At 35.6% G+C, this 22,399-nt stretch overlaps 1 protein-coding gene across 2 annotated transcripts in view; it reads left to right on the plus strand.

Annotated features, from left to right (window-relative positions):
- The window catches only part of PPP2R3A (protein phosphatase 2 regulatory subunit B''alpha), a gene marked incomplete at both ends in the record, with an annotated part of 96,307 nt that extends 78,730 nt beyond the window's left edge, over positions 1–17,577 (plus strand). For both annotated transcript variants that reach the window (XM_084232474.1, XM_084232475.1), the window contains one exon: positions 17,451–17,577. In XM_084232474.1, coding sequence (XP_084088600.1) covers positions 17,451–17,577 — 127 coding nt within the window. The remainder of the gene's footprint in view (positions 1–17,450) is intronic.
- Between the last annotated feature and the right edge of the window lie 4,822 nt (positions 17,578–22,399).

Below are 22,399 nucleotides of genomic sequence, written 5' to 3' on the forward strand. Positions count from 1 at the left end.
TTTTTAATATTCAGTACATTCATATGATTGAATATTCAAAAAAACAAAAGAATGGTAAAAAGTTTCCTACTACCCAGTTTTCCCCAGAAGCAATCAGTATTATTCTCTTTTGTACACTTCCAAAGACACTTCCTCTTTCACTCCCCCTCCCCTACACATGCTCACACATGTATATAAAAGCAAATATACATATATATTCTTTAACTTCTTTTTTCTCTAACATAAACACTAGCATGCTATAGTCATTGTTTGGTGCCTTCCTTTTTTCCATATGTTTCTGTTATACAAGATGGATAAGTTCTAGAGATCTGTACAACATAGTATCTATAGTTTAAAAATGGGGTGTTATGTACTTTAAAAGATGGTAAGAGGATTGATCGATCTTATGTTAAATGTTTTTACTAAACTAAAAATGAATAAATAAACTACAAAAGAACACAAGGAGGGCCTCCCCGGTGGCGCAGCAGTTGAGCACTGGGTTGCGAAGCTGCCTGCAGCCTCTGCAGCGCCGGTTCTATCCCCAGCAGCTGGCAAGGGTCCCACAAGGCGCACAGACCTCTCCTGCCATGCCCACTGCTCCCCTCAGCAGTGTACTTAGTCTGCCTGTTCTGTTCCCCGCTCTGGCTCTGGTGAATTCTCTCACCCTCCCGCACTTCTGACTGTACCCAGTGCTTGTATGAATAAATAAATAAAATCTAAAAAAAAAGAAAAAAAAACACAAGGACGTTTTGGAGATGACAGATATGTTTTAGTACCTTAGTTATAGCAGTATCACAGATGTATGCATATGTCCAAATTCATCAATATGTATTCATTAAAGGTATACAGTATTTTTATATCAAACCTCAGTTAGTTAGAAACAGTAACAAAGATGGGGAGAAGAGCATAGTGAACTAAACACTTATATGATCACCAAGGTTTAAATAAGGCTTTACATATATTTTGGGGAACCTTGAATATGTGAAGAAAATGTACTAAAATAGTAAAGGTTAGAAAAAATAAAATGGATATCTTTCCATAGATGACTGAATGTTCTAATTTTTTATAGCACTATGTAGTTAATCCTATTAACTATATTATATTTCCAGTATATTATAAATATAAGGCTGTGATAAACATACACATATCAATTTAAGTATATGCAGGATAACTTTCTAGGCTAGCAGACTTGCAAACATAGGAAGATTTTTAGAGAAGCCAAGAGAAATGATACAGGTACCCAAAACTAGCAGTGGTAGAAAGCTATTTCTATCTTTAGGCATAGTGGAACAAGGGAAATTATCACCAGACCACAAAGGGAATAGCTATACAGGAAGGGTCATCTGACAGGATTTATGAATTTCAGTAATTAGATGTAGCCTACCTGTGGCAATCCAATTGAGAGAGAGCTGCTAGAATAAATACCCAATTTCATTCTCCTTGTATATGCTTCACTATCATGCTGGTGCCTCCCATTAGCTTCCAGTCAGAAACCAGAGGCAAAGGAATCCACTGACACAGTCCATTTGGTTAGCCTTCTGGGGCACAGACTAAGAGTAGATCTAGAAGGATCAAGAGAAAATATCCAGCACAATAGGTAACATCAAATACAGCTCCATAGAGATTACACTATTTTTTACCCCTACCATTGTTTAATGTCTTTGTTGAGAGTGCAGAATAAACCATCACCGAACCACTTTCTTTAATCTGGAGATTTCCTTAATATGCTTAGACACAAAAGGTATCTCATTTTTATGTGACCTGGAATTGCTTAAAAATCAGTCATCATTCGCTGATTACCTTAAAGTTGACTATATCAGAGAAGATAAGAAAATGGATTCACAAGCCTGATTTAAATTTTTTTGACATTAAGCTCCCTTAGTAGAAATTAGGGTAAGTTTACCACTTCGTGTGTGGATCTGTATAATAGTGAAAAATTGGAGATAATTTATGTGTCTAATAGGAACATCAGTAAATTTATCCTACATATGCACGTGCAATCCCATGTAACAGTTGAGGTGTATATTTCTTGACTAGCATAAAAAATAAATAGGGACAGGGAAGAAGGCTTGATAGAAAGAAAAATGGAATAGAAAAGAATCAGAAAGCAAATTCAGGATATGTAATGAAAACAAAAGGAAGAGTTAGCAAAAAATATTTAAATCAAAAAAGTTTGGTGTTTTTTTGTTTTTTTTTAATAAGAACATGAATCTGAAAGGTCAGGGTCACATCATATTAAGGAAATACTGGTAATGATTGACCACTGAGCTGTGTGGTGAGTTTGTCAGAATTCAAGGATAAATAATGTTGGGAATAGGATGGGGAGAACAATCTTTCCTCAGAATCAGTTAAAAAAAAAAAAAAACGAAATTAAGCATTGGAAGACCATGAAACCGTATTTACTACTTCTCCATAGAAAGAACTTCTGTTACTAAAATTTTTATACTGTCAATATGACATTCAGGCATAAAAATACAGATGGATATTTTCAAATATGTGAAACGGGGAGGGAATATAGCATATAGGAACTCTTCTTTAAAAAGGACACAATCATGCAACTAGCTAAAATAAAGAGCCTAGAGATGGGGCTGTCACAGTGGAAAAGAAATTTTAACGAACATTCTGTCCATTTTAATGTAGCAAGGATAGAGATCAGAAAAAACAATGTAACTAAAATTGGGATGTGGAGAGGTGGAAGAAATGCTATGTGTGGCATCCTAGAATAACAGTTTAACTAAAATGGAAAAAAAATACATTTATAAGTTTTATTGTGAGGACTCAATAGATACCCTGTAAAGCTGGTAAGTCAAGATGAGAGTTAAAGAATATCAAGTAGAGTGCAATGTGAACATAGGGAAGCAAAAGAAAGCAAGGTAGTCTCTGACTATGCAGCAAATGCCTGGTCTCAGAGGTTACAGAAAAGGATAGTTTAAAACTTAAAAGGCAAAGAAAGATCCCAGTGCACTGAAGGAAAGTCACCCAACACCCTTCCTGTTTATTCTTCAAATATAATACACAGTTGGGCACACCTGACCACATCCTGGTTGGTACCAATTTTACCAGCTTTTCCATTAAAGCCAAGCTGAACTTAGTTGAACTGTCTGTATGCCAGCTATAGCCCTGTATAACTATGTAATGACAGAAATTGAGAAACTGGGGCAGAAGTATCAAGTGGCTCTAAGGATTGCCAGGGATCCAAGATTTGAATGATTACTATGCACATAAAGAAGCATTTATGCAGAGAACTGTTTCCGGAGAGTAACTTCAGCAGAAGTGTTACAGTGTGGCCATCCTCAAATGAATAATCAGGAAGATTCCTGGAGTTCCTGTCATATACATTTCTAATCATAGGTACAACACTGAGTAGATGCCAGATGGTTATGAAGCCCCCTCAGTTCTAATTCCTACAAGACAAAATTTCTCTGCCTCCTTAAGCCAACTTTCTCGGTCAACAGTTCATTTAAACATGTTATGCAGGAACTCTTACTCCACTCCCCCATTTGCTGATCAGCTGATATGACTAAAGATACTTTTTGATGTTGTTTTGAAAATGGTGTTTTTTATCATTTAAATATTTATTGTATCTTTGTAGTCAGAAGATTGCTCATATAAAAAAAGAATATTAAACAGTTGAAAAAAGAAAGCCAGGTTCTCAATATTCTAACTCAGTCAGAAAACATACACAACAATGACAAAAATATAGCCCACATACATAAACTAGAGATGACAGGACTAAGGCACATACTTTTAGATCATTAAATGTAAATGAAATACATTTATTTATAAAAGAAAGGTTTCAATTATAGAATAAAAACAAAGGTTGATTTAAAAAAAAAAAATGAACGTACCCACCAAAAAAGCTGCCCTGATAATATCTGATTTTTAAAGCAAAAACCCCAAAAAGAAAAAAAAAATAGGAGAAACATATATATGCAGACTAATAAGCTAGTCCCTGAAAACAGATAAAATATATGTAGTATATTGTCATAGACCATTTATAAAATATTAATATTAAGCCAGTCTCAAACCATATAAAAATAAGCACCACATTAAGTCAGAAGAGAAACTTTCCGTGAAACACTAAAAGCAGGAAAACAGATGGGATCAAATTGAAAAGGGAGCCAGAGCTTAGGTTCTCTGAAGGAAGTTGCAGAAAAAACTGCTACAGATAATGGAAGCAGCGCCTATGGATATACCTAAATTTAACTGAAACCAAGATGCTCTTGGAAGCATTCAGGTAGGTTAAACTCTGTATAGTCCATCTTTTTCCTAAAGGGACAAAAACAGTGGGAATCTTGCAGCCAAGAAAGCCCAACCTCTGAAATACCCACATATACCCATACATTTTCATTAAAAACGCTAGCACTCCACAGTGCCCACTCCTGAGCAGCTACAACAGGCAGCAGTCTTAATTATATGAAAAAGTAGGTATCAATCAGTTATAAAAATATCAAACAGTTGACAGATACTGATAGTCAACAAATGGAAGAACTTTCACCTTTGGAGGAGACTTAACAGCAGTCAGAGCAAGACATCAGAATGAGTATATTTACATAGAGAGATAGGAGAGCATTGCACTCCTGAAGCAAGACTTATAAACAAAAAGAAAAAAAAACTTTTCATGAAAAACACAATCATTTGTCTGAATAATAGACACAGCTGAAAAGTTTTTAATTTGGGGTATTACAGGGTAAGAAATCCACATAAAATGCAGTCGAATTAATAACCAGATAATTCCCAGAATTTTGACTGTTTAAACAATATATATGAGAAGGAATCAGCAGATTTTTCCTGGCCAGGTAGTACATATATTTTATCACAATTACTTAGCTATGCAATTGTGATATGAAAGCACTTATAGATAGGTATAAGCAAATGAATGTAACTATATTCCAATCAAACATAAGTAATAGAAACAGATATTTTCATATAATTTTCACATGTCATAAAACATTCTTTTGTTTTTTAAATTTAAAAAGGCAAAACCATTCTTATTTCATGGGCTATACCAAAACAGGTGGCAAGACAGATTTGGACCACAGACTATAGTTTGCCAGTTCCTGTAGTAGAATGACATTTCAGGACATAAAAGACAGAGACGAACTGAAAATTTGCAGAGAGAGAAAAATAATTTACCCACAAAGTGAACATAAAATAAATGGAGCAATATCATTTAAACATTGCAAAGAAAATAACTTTAAACTTAGAATTCTCTTCCCTATTTAAAGGCGAGAGGTTTTTGAACATTCAGAAATGCTATACTGTCCAGACAATCTCTGAAAGAATAAATTGATATTCTTCAGCAGAAGGTAAATGGATTCTGGGCCCTTGAAACTTAGTGGATGTAATAAACAATCTTGAGCAACAAAAATTAGTAAATGTATTTTTAGAACTAGATAAGTATTGATTAGATACTAGTAACATAGGAGATTAAAGGTGGTCAGGGTAATGTGCTATGAATCTTCATTACAATGGAAAATGCAGATTATGATATTTATATTTTTCTAGTAACAGCTAACGTATGTCTACCAAAGATTTAAGGTCAAACACTAGAAAAATAAAAATAAAATGGAAAACTTTCAACTCATTTCTAGAAAAAGAATAACTGGAAAAAAGATTAAGACAAGTGTGTTATTCAGCATTCTTAGTTTTTGGTGGCATGTGACCTAAACATAAGCAAAAAAAAAAGAGAAAATACAAGAAAAAAAAAGATTATCGGTTTATAGAACTGAAAATTCCAGGAATAGTTCTGACTTTAGGGACTCAGACTTTATGTGTCATCTCTTAGATATGCTTTTCTTTCATTCTTTCATACATGGTGAATGTATGAAACAAGTTTTTCATACATGGTGGCAAGATGATACCTTACTAGTTTCAAGCTCAAGTCAAAGAGAACTCTCCCACAAATTTCAACAAAAGGTCAAGATTTGTGTTCCTTTGGTTTTAACTGACTTGGTTTGCATCCAATCCCTAAACCAACTCTTAATGAAATTAGGCCTAAAACTAAGCTTGGAGAGGAGTTGAGTACATCCAAACTGTTTTCCCAAGGAAATTTGGGGAAATTAGAGAATATGGCCACAACATATTCTCAGCATCCCCAAAAGGGGGATGCTATTTCTATAAGGGAAAAACAGATTTCCACCATAGTAAAAAAAAAAGACGAGATCTACCAATAAAAACAGTACCAGGAAATGGCCAGAATAAGTCCACATATAGTGTCAGTCGCAAAACTCTCAGATCAGATTAAAAATCCAACTATTTCTCAGATGCATACCTAACAGAGGTAACAGTCAAATGAATAGTAACAAGAAGAATTTAGATAGAACAGTGTTAATGAGATAATTCAATGCATTAAAAGAGTGCTGAACATCCAAGCTAATAAGCTGGCGGCCTCTATAAGCTGGCTGCCTTCCCTCCTCTATTTGCCTCAGTTCTGTAGTCCTCTTTTTAGGGTTTGTTTCGGGTTAGTTTTGTCACTTACTTTGTTTTGTTTCTTTATCTTCCACATATAAATGAAATCATCTGGTATTTGTGTTTCTTCTGATTTATTTCACTTAGCATAATCCCCTCTAATTCCATACATGTCACAAATGGTAAGAGTTAATCTTTTTAATAGCTGAGTAATATTTCACTGTGTATTTATACCACATCCTCTTAATCTACTCCTCTTGTTGTTGGGCACTTAGGGTGTTCTGCAATTTAGCTATTGTAAGCAGTGCTGCTATGAACATACAAGTGTATATATCCCTTCAAATTAGTGGTTTTGCATTCTTCAGTTAGATAACTAGGAGGGAGTTCCTGGATTATATGGTAGGTCTATTTTTAACATTTTGATAGATTTTCTAGTTTGGAAAAAATCTTTAAACAAACTTCCTTTAAGTTACTTCCTTAACATATAAAGGGTATTAACCACATATCCCAGAAATTGCAAATATAACAGGGAAAAAATCCCATTTATAATATCAAGAAAAAAAGTTAATTGAAAAATATATATGTAAAAAGAAAATATATATTAAGAAAACACAAAATTTTACTGAAAGATATAATGACCATTCCTCATGTTTAAATTAATTTATTAACTTGATCTAATTCCCCAAAATATATTATGGAACTTGGTAAGCTAATTCTAAAACTCACATGAAATAATAAATACACAAAAATAGCAATGAGTTTTTAAAGAAAGGCATGACTATAGGGGTGGTATACTCTGTGTGTGTGTGTGTGTGTATTGTACCATAGTAAGTAAATACAGTACAGTATCCATGGCAAAAACAAAAAAGTTATACATAGTAATGTAGTATATGACAAAGATAGTATCTTAAATGTGCCAAGAAAGACGGCTGGCAAAATGTTGACTTTCTTGATGGGAAAAAGTGCATTTAAACTAATATTTGCATGCAAATAGATTTTAAAGACATAAAAGTAATGAGAAATTTATAAGAAAATTGTAGATTTGAGTACATTTTAAAAGTGACAAATTCTGTATCACAATCAAAAAGCAAATTGGTTTGCATCATATGGCAAATAGTATTCTTTCATAAATCAGATTCTTCAAAACTAGTAGTAAGGACATGAATATTGCCAAACTCTAAAACAGCAAAATGTTCAACAAGACAATAAACATGGAAATTCCCATTTTACCAACAGTAAAAATGCAATAGCCAGATATAACAATTTTAAATGTATATGAACCTAACAACAGAGCCCCCCAAAACATATAAAGGAAACATTGTCACACAATTCAAAAGTCATACATGGAGATTTCAACACTCCTCTTTAGAAAGTGTTAGAACTAGAGACAATCAATAAGGATATAGAAGACTTGAAAAATGCAGTCAGCATGTGTGATCTAAACAGTGTATAGAGAACACTTCACAAACAACAGCAAAATTGTATTTTTCCCACTGCACCTGGAACTTCTCCAGGATAGACCATATGTTAGATGAATAAAACAAAATTTAATAAATTCAAATGGGTTACAGTGCTGTGAAGTATGCTGTCAGACCATATGGAATTAAATTAGAAATCAATAACAGAAATCTGGGAATTCCAAAATAATTGGAAATTAAATAACACATTTCTGAAGACACTTGGATCAAAGAAACCATAGGGGAGTTTAAAATTATATTGAAATGAATGAAAATAAAAGAGCATATGATAATACATGGAGTACTGTTAAAACAGTGATTATAAGGATATTTATGGCAGTCCTCCCCTGGTGGCGCAGTGGTTGAGCGATGGGCTGCAAAGCTGCCCGCAACCTCGGCAGTACCGGTTCATCCCCAGCCACCGGCGAGGGTCCCACATGGTGTGCAGACCTCTCCTGCCGTGCCCGCTGCTCCCCTCAGCAGTGTATTTCAGTCAGTCTGCCTGTTCTGTTCCCTCTCTGGCTCTGGTGAATCCTCTCACCCTCCCGCACTTCTGACTGTACCCAGTGCTTGTATAAATAAATAAATAAATAAATCTTAAAAAAAAAAGTGGGAAAAAGAATAAGGTGTAAAAAAAAGGATATTTATGGCTCAAAATAGTATAAGCTTCTGCCTTAAACTAGAAAAAGAGCAAATCACATACAAAATAAATAGAAAGGAGGAAAATAAAAACATCACAGAAATCCATGATATAGGAAAACAGTATGAAAGAACTTATGAAACAAAAGTTGGCTTTTTGGAAAGATGAAAATATAAATGAAAAATCTTTAGCTAGATGAAGTAAAAATGAGAAGGCATAAATTAACAAAATCCGGAATGAGGAAAAGGGGCATCACTGTAGAGCTTACATACAAAGGAATATTATAAACAACTTTATTCCAATAAATTTCACACCTTTGATGAAATGGGACAGAATCCTAGGAAAACTCCCATTACCAAAACCGAATCAAGAGGAAATAGAAAATCAGAATAGACTATGTCAAGTAAAGATGCTCAATTCTTAAGAGTTTCTCAAAAGAAAAATCCAGGTGCTAGTGGTTTGTGTCAAACATTAAAAGGAAAAAATAATACCAGGGTTCACAAATACTTTGATTAGAAAACTCAGTTTTGTTAAAATGACAGTTCTCCTCCAAATTATCCTACAAATTTAACCTATTCCCTCTCAGAACCCTAGCAGGCTTTTGTTGTAAAGATTGGCAGACTGATCCTAAAACTACATGAAATGCTAAGTATCTAAAGTAGCCAAACACTTTAAAAAGTATAAAGTTGAAGGACTCAAGAAGTGTCTGATTTCAAAACTTATTATAAAGTAATTATCAAGAAAGACATTGTAGCACTATTAAATATACACATACATCAATGAAACACTAGGAATAGACCCCCATGTAAAAGGTCAGTAATTTACAACCAAAAGAAAAAGGATAGCCTTTTCAAACATGAGGATGAAATAACTGAATATCTAAATGCAAAAAAAAAACCTTCAGCCTTCTGTCTGCATCTCATACCATATACAAAAATAATTAATTTAGAATGGATTATAGACCTAAAGATAAGAGCTAAACCTTCTCGAATAAAACAGGAGAAATCTTGGGCTAGACAAAAGCAGTAAAAAATATTAATAAATTGAACTTTCAAAATTAAAAACTTGCTTTTCAAAATATACCCATTAAGAAAATTCAAACCTCAGTGAAATAAACTATACAGCCACTAAAACAACTAAAATCACCACTTGGCAATGATGTAGAGATGCTAGAACCCTCATAATGAATTGGTGGGGATATAAAAAATATAGCCTCTTTACGAAAGTTTGGCAGCTTTTTAAAAAGTTAAACATACACTCATTGTAACTAGCAATTCCACTTCTAGGAATCTACCCCAAAAAAGTGTTTACTGAAAGACTTGTACTCATTTCACAGTATGTAGCAATAGTCCTTTCCATCCTATTCTAATTTTGGGTATCTATTATAAATAATCAGAAATTTGGATAGAATTATTCTACCCAAACAACTGGTACTGGCCACAGATAATTGTATATTAAATTTGAGCAACAGAAATATACAACAGAATGGTTAAATAATTCCTTATTATCTGTGTGTCATTTTATGCAGACACTTAATTTTGTGACAATATTAACTGGTTAACTGGGGCTGCAGGGTTGTAATTAAATTTGCTTTTTAATACTGTTCTATAATTTATAAGGTTCATGTAGAGTATATATTGCTTTACTAATCAGAAAAAATAAGTTATTTTTCTACTTTTTCTGGTTACATAGCTAATACATCTTTACTACCTAAGTTTGAAAATAAACAAAAATCTTCACCTAAAATCTATCACCCAGAGACAACCTGTCTTATTTCAGAATATGTCCTTTTAAATACTGTTACGCAAATAGATAATTGCTTTACAAAGCAGAATTTTTACTACATATTGTTTTGTAACCTGCTTTAAAGGAAACGGATATAGAAATACTCTAAACAATTCTAAACACGAACTTTGTTAGTGTAAAAATAAGAGAAACTGATGTTAGCTAAAGATTCAATTGCTAATTGAATCAAGCAAGTTTTTCTATTTGTGGTAACAGTGCTCAGGAAGGTGGCAGTGTGTGTGGAGGGGAGAGAAGGGAGACAAAGGATGGCAGACAGAAGTACATGAGAAGATGCAGAGACCAGCTGTAGTGAAATCTGACCAGTTTAAATGAGAGGCTTCTGCTGGACATTCTTCTTCTCATGTTGTGGGAGATAAGATAAGCCCCACAGAGCACATGTAGGTGATGAGGTACTGAGGGGAGAGGAGAAGCCTTACAACAGTCCAGCCTGTAGATTGAAGACTAGAATGTCAACATTCAGTGACTGACATGGTAAAGACACACCAGACTCAAAATCCCAGGCCAGAGCTTTATCTCAAGAAGAATTATAAATAAGTCAAGGTGAACCTAACAGTCAAAAAATTATCATACTCAAATATAAGAAAGGGAGGGAAAATGGTGGAACCATAGAAAGAGCAGAGGTTTAGAAGCCAGACAGATCTGGTTCTACCTACCACTTACCAGCTGGACAGGTTATCTGATTCCTGCAGCTCAGTTTCAGAAGATACCAGCAACTATCTTGCAGTGTGGTTGTGAGAATCTATGATAATGTATAAACACCTGGCATCTAGCAGGTAACTGATAAATAGTAGCTGTTACTGCTTTCACTACTCACTGTATGGGAAGAGATACAATATAAGAGCATAGTCAAGAGCACAGAATTTGGTTTAGACAAACCTAATAAATTCAAATCCTTACTTTCTCACTAGGCATATAATCACAGGCATACAAGCCTCAACTTCCCCTATACAATGGAGGCACCACGAACCACACAGAATTGTTTTAAGGAATAAGACAATGTATATAGTATCTTTATGTCCTTGGACTTAATGCCTATGGAATCAGTAAAAAAATAGCTACTGATACTACCATTTCTGTGATCTTGTCCATATTACATAGTCTCTCTGAGCAAGAACTTTTAATATTAACATTCTATCACCTACCTCATTCTCTTAATTCTCAGAGCACAGTAAATGGCACACCGTACACATCTGTTGCATGAAAATTGGATTGTATTGAGAATTACAGATTATATATATAAATGCTGGGAAAACAGAACTATTTGTTTTCCACCAGAATGTTGGTTCCTCGAGAGTACAGAACCTTGTTTCACTTATCTTTTAGTCCCACTAGCTGGCAGACTGTCAGGGATATAGGAGAGACTTAGCAGATGTTTGCTCAGTGGCACAGGAGGCAGCAATACTCCAGCAGCCATCCCCACTACAAGGCTAATAACTGTAGGATCCCAGGCAACGTGACCCCACAAAACCCACTTAAAATTATCCACCTACTTGATCCTCTTAACAATCAAAGATGGCCATTGTGCCAAGTGCCTGTCCCTCCTGATTCAAGGTTGGTACTTAGGTGCTGCCTTCAATAAGTGACCTAGTAGTGACTCCAAATCTCTTTAGCTGGAACCGGTTCAAGGGCTCCCATAGGTGTGAGGCTACAAATATTGTGAATCATCACAAGTAGCCCAAAGTGTGATTTCAGCGTACAGCATTTATAGAGATTCAACCATGTTGGTGGGTAGTCTTAAAGGAAACCAGGAAGACCAGGTTGCCAGTACATAGACCTGCTCAAGTAAATGTGTCGCCTACATGAAAATAACAGGTCATGACACCAAATTTATTTATAATTAATATTCTTAGAGTTTTTGCGATAGGGTAAGTTAAAAACACCACAAAAAGTATGTAAAGTACCTAAGGAATCCTCCATGTTGCTATCTTAAGAAACGCAAATGTATGGTAATTAGAAACAAACTTTCCTGCTAATTTAACTGATTACTTCATATTTCAGTTGCATTTACTTACCTTAAAAATATTTTTTTAGGGCCTCCCGGGTTGTGTAGGGGTTAAAAATTTCAGCCCTCTGACCACTCAGCTTGAGTTCAATCCTCAGCCAGGGAGCTAACCCACATGGTGTAGCAGACCTCTCCTGTCTCACCCGCTGCTCCCCTCAGCAGTGTGTTTCAGTAGATCTTCCTGTTCTGCTCCCTACTCTGTCTCTGGTGAATCCTCTCACCCTCCACACCTCTGCCTACACCCCAGTTCTTCTATGCATAAACACATCTTTAAAAAAAAAATACCTTCTTAAAGGATATTCTAGTATTCACCAACAGATTACATTTGATGAAACTACAGTAAACATAATTTTCTTTTTTATTCTGAGTCTTTATCTTGGCTCAGTCATCCAAAGGTAACCATTGTTTACTCTGGTATATTTCTTTTTGATACATCATGTTTATTGGTGTGTCTAAAAACACCGTACTTGATGCTTCAGAGTATTCTCTGAAGCAATAACATCCATTTCCCCATTGGACATTTAGACAATTTAGAAGAACTGTTTTCAACTATGTGTTTTGTTGTGTTTTTTTAAGATTTATTTATGCATATAAGAACTGGGGTACAGGCCAGAGGTGCAGGGGGTGAGAGGATTCACCAGAGACAGAGTGGGGAACAGAACAGGCAGACTGAAGTACACTGCTGAGGGGAGCAGCGGGCAAGTCAGGAGAGGTCTGCTGCGCCATGTGGGCAGTTCCCTGGCCGGGAATTGAACTCATGCTGTAGTGGCTGAGAATTGCTTCATAGTGCTGCAGCTTAACCCCTTGTGCCACTAGTAAGCCCTTCAACTGTGTTTTTAAAGGACGCTTTTTTCCATTATATTAAATATAAATGTACGTGAATGAATTCACTCTTTGTAATTCCATCAGCACTGGAAATAAGGCACTGTAGGCAAAGAAAGCCAGCCAAAACCCACCAGAGCAATCTTCCAGGAATGTCAAGTCTAGTGGAAAGGGATTTTATGGAGCCCAAATGTCTTCCAGTGAAGTGGGAAAATTTAGCAGAGAAGCGGGGATAGTGGGGGGTGTGGGTAGGCTACATGTGTACATTTGGGGCATGGGGAGAGAAAGGGAGGAAATAACAGGCATTAAATTTCCAAAGCCTTGATGACGATGGTCTTACAAGTAGAATAGTTCTGAGTCGTTTTCTTTTTTATAGTGCTCAATAAATGGAGCCTTTATGCCACAAGGAAAGACAAAATGTTAACATTTATAGCAAAAATGTAAGGAGCTTGAGGAAATTATGTGCTGTAAAGCAAATCAAAATGACAAAGACAAATATTGTATGTTTACATAAGAAGACTATTCGACAAAGCCAAATACTTATTATAAAAACTAGTGGAAACTAACTGAAATTTCTGAGGGTAAGGGGTTGGGGCGGGAGGGGTGTGGTAGGAGAAGAAAGGGTAAAAAAGAAGAAAGGCAGTCAATAAATCATCAATTTAAGAGCACTAAGATTAAACCTTCTATTTTAAGGTTTTGGGGTTTTTTTAACTAGTAGAATTCTATTCTTGCTTTCTCTTAATTATACCAAGTTGATAAACAAGGATCTTTTTGAAGCAAAGCAAATTTTAAATTTTTAAATTTCTAGATCTAATCATTAAGAGAAGTTAAGAGATATCTCTTATGCATGTAAGTACAAAAATCTACCTAGTAAAATATTACATGCATTTCCAATTTTTAAGATAATGCTTAAATTCTCATATCCCAAAACATCTAGTATCAATCTAACATTATCTTACCAAAAAAAAAAAAAAAACCAATTCTTAAATCTGTATCATAAAGCTCCGATTCACTTTAGTGCTTTCAGGAAATTTATGCAAAAGACAGGGAGCAAAAAATGTTTTAGGTGGAGGGGGAAATATGTGCCAGGGCTCTGAGGCAGAAAACAATTTGTTCAGATGGCCACTGTTGTTGTGCTGTAGTGAGCTACGGAGGAAAACTTAACTGGCCAAATCATGCAGACTTTGGGAATTTATTGAAAAGAGTTAAACAAGGACTGGAATCCCACTTATGTTTTTTTAAGGTGACAGTGCTAGATTGGCAGAGATGCAAGAGTGAAAGCAGGGAGATAAATAAGGAAGCCATCACTGACATCTCAATGAGAGATGGTGGTAGCTCAAGCACTGGGAATCAGTGTTCTAGTTTTAAATGATATCTCAAATTAAAAGATGAACATGAGTCAACCAAGAAGGGCACTGCAGACCACTGGAAACATGTTCTGTGGCACAATGTCCTAAGACTATATTCCATCCTGACCAGTTATTAGAAAACTATGAGTAATCCAAGCAAGTATAGTGCCCGGAACTAAATCACTGGCAGTGGGGAGAAAGGCAGGACTGTATCTAAGCGGCATGGTGACAGAAGAGACTAGCTTGATTAGAAGAGGGGAGATGGGGGAAAAAAAAGAGGAGGGGAGGTGAGAAGAAAGAGGAACTTAGAATAACTAGGTTTTCTGGTCAAGAGTGGGTAGATTATGGTGCCGTGCCGGTCATACAAATATGGGAATCTGGGATGGGGGAAGGATGAGTTCAGGTGTGTATATGCTGCCATACAGGAAAAGCCATATAGTAGGCAGCTGACTTCCTTGTAAGTTTGTAGCACACAAGGGAGCAGAAGCTGGACTTGTAGATTTAGAAGTCACAGGGGAACAGTGATAGGAAAGGCTGATTGCCGAGCTAATTACAAAATAACTTAGACCAGAACCTTGAAATACACTAACACGCTGAGCAGGCAACAGTTAGAGCAGAGCTTCACCATCATGCTTATGTTCTAAAATGGGTGATTCTATTATCAAACACTGTCTAGCGGCCTCCCTGGTGACGCACTATGAAGCAATCCATAGCCTCTGCAGCATGAGTTCAATCCCCGGCCGACCAGGGAGCAACCCACTTGGCGAGGCAGACCTCTCCTGTCTCCCCCCTGCTCCCCTCAGCAGTGTACTTCAGCCAGTCTGCCTGTTCTGTTCCCTGCTCTGTCTCTGGTGAATCCTCTCACCACCACCACCACCACCTGCATCTGGGGCCTGTACCCCAGCTCTTGTATGCATAAATAAAATAAATCTTAAAAAAAAAAAAAAAAAACACTGTCTAGCACATTGTAGGATGTTTAGCAGCATCCCACTAGACTCTACCCACTAGACTCCCAGTAGGACACCCAGTTGTGACTATCAAATACACCTCCACACACTGTCAGATGTCTCCTTCAGGGAGGGGAAAATTACCTCCAGTTGAGAAGCACTGAGGTAAAGATGAGTTTCCAGAACACTTACAAAATATTCTAAATGAGCTCCTTAATAAGATTCCTAAAAATTTTTTCTATGCATTGTACTGCTTTTTGCCCTTCAAAGTACCAAAAAAAAAAAAGCAAGTGACATTCCACTATATCCCACAAGGCAATGGAGCATTTTTATGCACTAGTTTGGATTAAGTCCATTGCTAGAAATTCTACTTTGGGTTTGAAGTTACAGAGGTAAAGTTTGTATTCAGAAATGACACACACAAAAATATTGTGATTCTGCCCCCCCAATATAGGATTACCATTCTACTTCTTCCATCCATTCTACTTCTCCATAAGAATACCTAACATTTTCCAAGAGTTTGTGATTCTCTTACCATGTCATTCAATCCTCAAGAGTAAGAACTATTATCTCATTAGTCAGAAAAAACTGACAGAGGGATTAAGTAACATATCCAGGGTCACATTGATCAACTGAAATTGGAACCTGACTTTAGAGCCTCACTCCAAAGCCCACACTCAAAGCTAAACCACTTAACCACTTTTCTGGATGGCCTCAATCAGGCTACACATTCTGTGTGGAAGGCACTGGCTCAACCTTCTCACCATTATATTTCTACCATTTGGCTCATTTTTTTTATTTTAAATTATTTTATATAATTCTTACATCATTTTTCATTTTTGCACAATGTATATATTTCCATTTTGGTTAGGAGCTCAGATTTACTGAAAGTCTCAATTCAGACTTCTCTAACTTATCCCAGATCTGAATCAAGGTGTTTAACACACTTGGAACTTGCAGATGACAAGTTAGGGCACCAATAGGAAACATTCTGACAGGAAATGAGCAGTGTTTGACACTGCATTGTTCCCAGAAATGAAGGCTCTACCGTCAACCCTGCTTCACTCCATTAAAGCAAAGCTACCTTCTCCTCCCTGCCTCCTTAATCATCATATCCTAGTTTAAATTGAGGATGGAGATGAAGTGCTTGCAAGATTATCCAATTTGTAAATATTTTATAAGATTATAAAGTGATACTTTTATATATATATATACATTCTCTACCCTCTATTCAAAAATGCTTTAGAAAGTTGAATCGGTGCCACCTACTGGCACTCCCTCAGCATATTTTTCCTTATTAGCCAGCCTTGGTACCTTATTGATAAAGCGATATGCCCAGAAATTTCTGTGCAGATGTTACGAACTTCCCTATAAAGGATAACATGGCTAAGCTGCTGGTGCCAAATACTATACTAGACATTGTCTATTGATTTTATGTTTCTGGACTCAGATGTAGCCTCACAATATTTTCAATTTTATATGTCAAGGAGCCAGCATCCCAAGAAAGAAAATATTTTGCCATCCCTACCTAAAGCCACCGCCTAGTAATCTCTAAAGGGGTCTGACTAGAGGAAATATATTGTAAAAGTCTGCAAACAGAAGGAAATCCATGTGGACTCTTTGCACACATTTGCACATCTAAATGTACTCAGACGCCATGGAAGCGATCAAGAAATTTGCGAGTTGAGAATGTTCCCAACTCTGCATGGAAGCCACTTCAAAGAAAGCATTCCATGTAAATCTTTTACTTTATGGACCTCACAGGCTCCCAGCCTCCCATCGCGTTACCATTTTCACCTAAGGCTCCTAGGAAAAGCTTGCTATATCAATAGCACATTTTCAGCCAATTCTAATGTGATCTTGGACTTTCAAGAAACAGAAAATGTTTTCTGATCATCTACAGAGTGGCTTGTTTATAGATGCCATTTAGCAGCTGACAGCACTCTTGGAAGCTGGTCTTTAGTCTCTGGTTTGCCATGTGACTTTAAAAAGTTTTGTTTGGAAAGAAAACAACTCACTTTTGCTTTGTTCTTGCAGCTCCTTTGAAGATTATGAAACAGAGGAATCTTCACCTCTCTCTGAATTTGGAAACAAAGGCAATAAAATAGTAACCTCAAGTCTTTCAGAGAAATGTGGAAAGCTACAGTCAGTGGATGAAGAGTAGCTGCCACCGTCTACATAAAAGGGAGACATGTCGTTTCAATGTTTTTCTTGTGAAGAGATGCTCTAGTTTGCTTTTCAAAGGCTTTGATTTTGCCAAGTGTGTATCTGCACTAGTAACTTTAAAATGTTTTTAAATGGGCTCGGATACCCTCACAGTTTGGGAAACTCCTCCAATTCGCCTGAGACCTTTTACAGAGCTTTTCCTCTGAAGCAAGTATGACATACATTACCTGCCAAAGTCTGCAAAAGTATCCGCACTCTTCGCCCCTGAATGTACCAAGGATCTCAAGGACAGCACCAAGCACAGTTCTCTGCACAAAAGCAGGAGTTGCCTCCGTTGTCCAGCATCCCTGAGGCCCCTCAAGGCTCCTATGGAGCCTGGAAGAAATATTCACTTGCAGAAAATTTGATTAAAAAATTCTGGAACTTGAAAAATTAAGGGCCTCCAGAACTGACAGCCCTGGTAATAAAAGCACTGCCAAAACATCTCAGAGACTTAATTATATGTGTACTGGAGTTCAAAGATCTTGAACTTACTTGGTTTAATGTAATTTCACAATGACCTGCCGAACTGCTAGTCACTTTACATCCTCAGGTATTATAACCACTGGGCCTTCCAATCTTGCTGGCAAGCTCTGAATAATCCCTCCTCCCCATCCTGACTGTGGATCTCATATAAAACCTGGAGAAAGAACTTTTTTAAAATGAAGACAAGTACAGAGTTTTACTTGTACTTGGGGAGGAATGTCCTTTTAACTCATTTAACATCTGTAGAGAACCATTGCATGATTTATTAATCTCCAAATTATTTGATCCAAATTATTTGATCCACAATTCCTATCAGAAGAGGCCTACTTGAAGACTGACTTACATGATACATGAAAATTCCTACTACATACTAAACATATTCCTTCATGTTGAAAAGAAACTATTAATACTCCATCCACCTCAACATTTCTCACAAAAATGAAAGATAACTGCCACCCATAAAAGCAAGCTGTTTTGTGTTTACTATAGTGGTTGGCTTGTTCGTTGCAGAATTCTGTATTTTTTAGCAAGACACAAGGCAGCCAATTCCTGCAATTTCCTTGAAGATCAAATTGGATATGCACTAACCAAAAAAAATGAAAATTTCTGGTAGTGTAAGAATTTCCTCTCCCCTCCTTCCCCCCAGAAATATTTTAACATGTATCTCTGTCAAAGTCAACTTATCCCTGGATTTTTTTTTTTTTTAACCACAAATCCTGAATGTCAGAATAGCTTCCCATCCAACCCCACCTTGGTTCCCTTGCTGACGTGAAGGCCATACACTAAAATAATCAAGGAGAATTTAGGAAATGCACCATCAATTGGTAGAGTAACACAATTAGCAAACTTTTGTCAATAGCTTCAGTTTCCTGTTATTTTACCTTCATGATAGGAACTGATCCTCCATTTAACTGTTTACAGAAAGTGATTACCATAAAACTTAGTATCTAATGTTCACAAAGAACTAAAAGTTTAACAATGACAATGCTTAGGAAACATTACGTGCAATAACCTAAACACACTGGTAAATTATCAGGATTAAAAGTATTTACGTGATATATGAAATCTTCTATCTGTACCATACAGCCTTTACCAGGGAGATTAGCAATTATTTTCTTAATTGCAGATAAAAATGCTAACAAGATAGTAATTTTTTTAAGACAGATATGATTTAAAGGTTTGATCATAATGCTCTAAGACTCAGCAAAAAGTACAGATAAAATTCAATTTTCCAACATACCTTTTAAAAAAAAATTGGTTTTACCTTGTTTTCAAAGTCATCTTTCACTTTCTCAATATTTGGGTTCAAAAATCTTATAAAAGTATAGCTACTAATTAGTCATTCCATTTAAGGTAAGGCTATTCTAATCTAGGTGACCCCAAAGTTATCATATTTTCAGACATAAGAATGTGTTTCACTGTAGAGATGAATGCAAGAAATGTGAATTCTAAGGAACTAGGATAGTATATATACAACTTTCTGGTAAGATCATGCTGAATATTATTATTCTGCCCAACTGGAAATTCATGTTATTAGGGTATCCCAGGCTCCTTGATTAAAGGGTTATCGTGCATGATCTTAATGCAATTCAATGGAAAATGAGTTTCATAGCATAACTGCCAAGTTAAACTAATAAAATTCTGTGTATTTTCTCTGCATCTTATCTATGTCACTGTGTACTGTTCAAAGTGTTGATGAAACTCTAAATTGAAATGAGGTAAGTCATTTGCTCAACTTTTGCAAATGTTAGTGTGTTTGGGTGGCAAAAACCTGCATGATTTAACTTTGTTTTTCCTTTTTTTGCAAAACTAAATAAAGACAAGTTGTCAAATATCAATTATGTTCACAAAGATGATCACTACATGATTTTGCTTTTAACTACACTCCATTTTTATGTTTAAGAGTAACACTGTAAGCAAGCTTGAGTTTCAAAAAGGTAACTCTTGACTCCCTGGGAAAACTATAAAGATAGATATAATACCTAAAACTGATAAATGATTTCTTCTGGAAATGAGAAGGACCAGATTTGTGAGTGAGGGGTCTGCAGAAATCAAGAGACTTTAGCTTTATAATGTATTCTATTAAAAGAATGTAACTGTTATCTGAATACCTAAAATTTTGTTTTTGAAGAGAAGTTAAAGTACCATCCAAGTATTAGATTCCAATACTATACTTAGTATTTCCTAAATCATTTTATATTGTTACACCTATAATATGAGAAAGGAACTTTTTTTTCCTATTATGTAAAACTTTTTTCAGCAAGGTCACCATAATGTTATTTTTAGAAAACTAAGAACATCATGAAATAAAAGGACTTTATCCTGTGACCATACTAGACCCCTCTGCATGAAAAGCTAACCAAAAAAGGCTAAGTTGTCAGGTCTGAAAAAAAGATCATTTATGTCAGTAACAAGGATTCAAAAGAACAATGAAGATGTGTCATTAAAAGCTGTTATTTTAGTGGTTTCAAATACTGAAGGAAATGCAGTTACTTCAGTAATAATTTCTCAATCATCCCTAGTTAGCCACTGGTCAGCATTCCTAAATAACTCACAGTATACAGGAAAACAATGTTAAAAAAAAAAAAAAAAAAAGGCACTGTAATTACTCTTCCCCAAATATATGTAATGAAGGCCATTCAGAGCATGCTATCCCAAATTCCTCAGTATTCTACAACATAGAATTAGAAAACTAACATTTATTGATAGATTTAAGGTGTAATACAGGTTTTCAAAAGTGTGGCAGTGAGAATTACCAGCATAAAAAAGAGAAACTTGTGCTAAAAACAACCTGAATTCATCATTGGCAATATTACATGATAATCAAGGCCCTCACATACTAATGATTTTCATTTTGTCTATATTGCCAACCTCCCATGCATCAAAAACACAAAACTAAGATTATCAAATTGGGAAGCAATAAGGTACTCCATGAATTTAAGAGCAAAGTATCAGGAAAATTTGGAAGATTTGCAAAATATATCCTCATCAATGTGTACATCTCATTTCTAGTCATTTTTGCAGTGATCATAAGTGAATAAAGAACAGGTTTACAAGTTTATATATAGCAGGGCATCTGGGTTCAACACAAAGCTATTACAAACTTTAGGCAAATACATGTTTCATAAGACAATGCTAATACTAGAATTCAATAAAATTCCAAAACTTGGAAAGCAAATAAAGACAAGACAACTAAGAAGCATTTTCCACCATTTACTCTTGTTATCAAAAATAGTTCAACTCTTCTTGCAAAACAAAAACAAAATAGTACATACTGGACACATACATCACATTTTGCTTCCTATGGCTTTAGCCCACCCCCACCCCACCAAGAGACAAAAAAAAAAAACAAAACAAACAAAAAAAAAAAAACCAAAAAAAAAAAAGGCCCAACAACAACAACAAAAACAACTCTACCTGACCACATTCACAGAAAATGACACCAGGGTACACTACAAAACAGAAGGAGGTGTCATCTGCTCTGTGTCCAAAGGTTTCTTCTCCATGTCTTGTACTAGGCGAGTAACCATCATTGAACATGCTGTGTGCCAAATCAAAACATAACATGTGAGATCTCATGAGAGATGGTGAACGTAGTAGAAATTGTAAATTTTCCAGCAGTATTTTTCTTTAAGCACTGTCAAAGCAGCAACTCTTCTTTTAAGTCGTAAGGTCATTTCTTTACAACCTAGTCAGTCCTTGTTTTATTTGGGCTGTGCTCTTCCAAGCAACTGACCAGATTTCCCTTCAACAGAATGTTTGTGACTCACTTGTCTTCCCTAAAAAAATTAAAGGGAAGTTCATTTAAACTGAAACAGTTTGTGCTTTACATGCAAAAGAGCATTCTAAAGAAAATCCTCCTAGTTTCAAATCTATCTAATGCACAGGCTTCATAAAAAGATTATTATTAGGCCCCTATAAAGAAGCCTTCATAACAAATAGCACCCTAGGAAAAAATAGGATAAAGTCAGTGGCAAACTATTAGAGGAAACACCGAACAAAAAATCAAAGTGGCCAATGGCAATAAGTATAATGCATAAATGTGAATATGTTTGGGGGCATTATTCCAAAATTATTTTAAATAAATCCCAATTTTTAAAAAAAATATATAATTTGTTAAAAAATTGTCATATTCTATAGTCTAAATTCAATTACCTTCAGGATAAAACTGCTCTTCACTTACCTAATTAGAACATTGCTCAACGTGAAAGAAGGTATTTTCCCTAGAAATGAGTCAGACAACTGAAAAAGACAAGTTTCTTAGCATAAACAGCTAACATTTGCAGTCTGACAGA

The sequence above is a fragment of the Talpa europaea genome (assembly GCF_964194135.1).
Source record: "Talpa europaea genome assembly, chromosome: 4".
Lineage (NCBI taxonomy): Eukaryota > Metazoa > Chordata > Mammalia > Eulipotyphla > Talpidae > Talpa > Talpa europaea.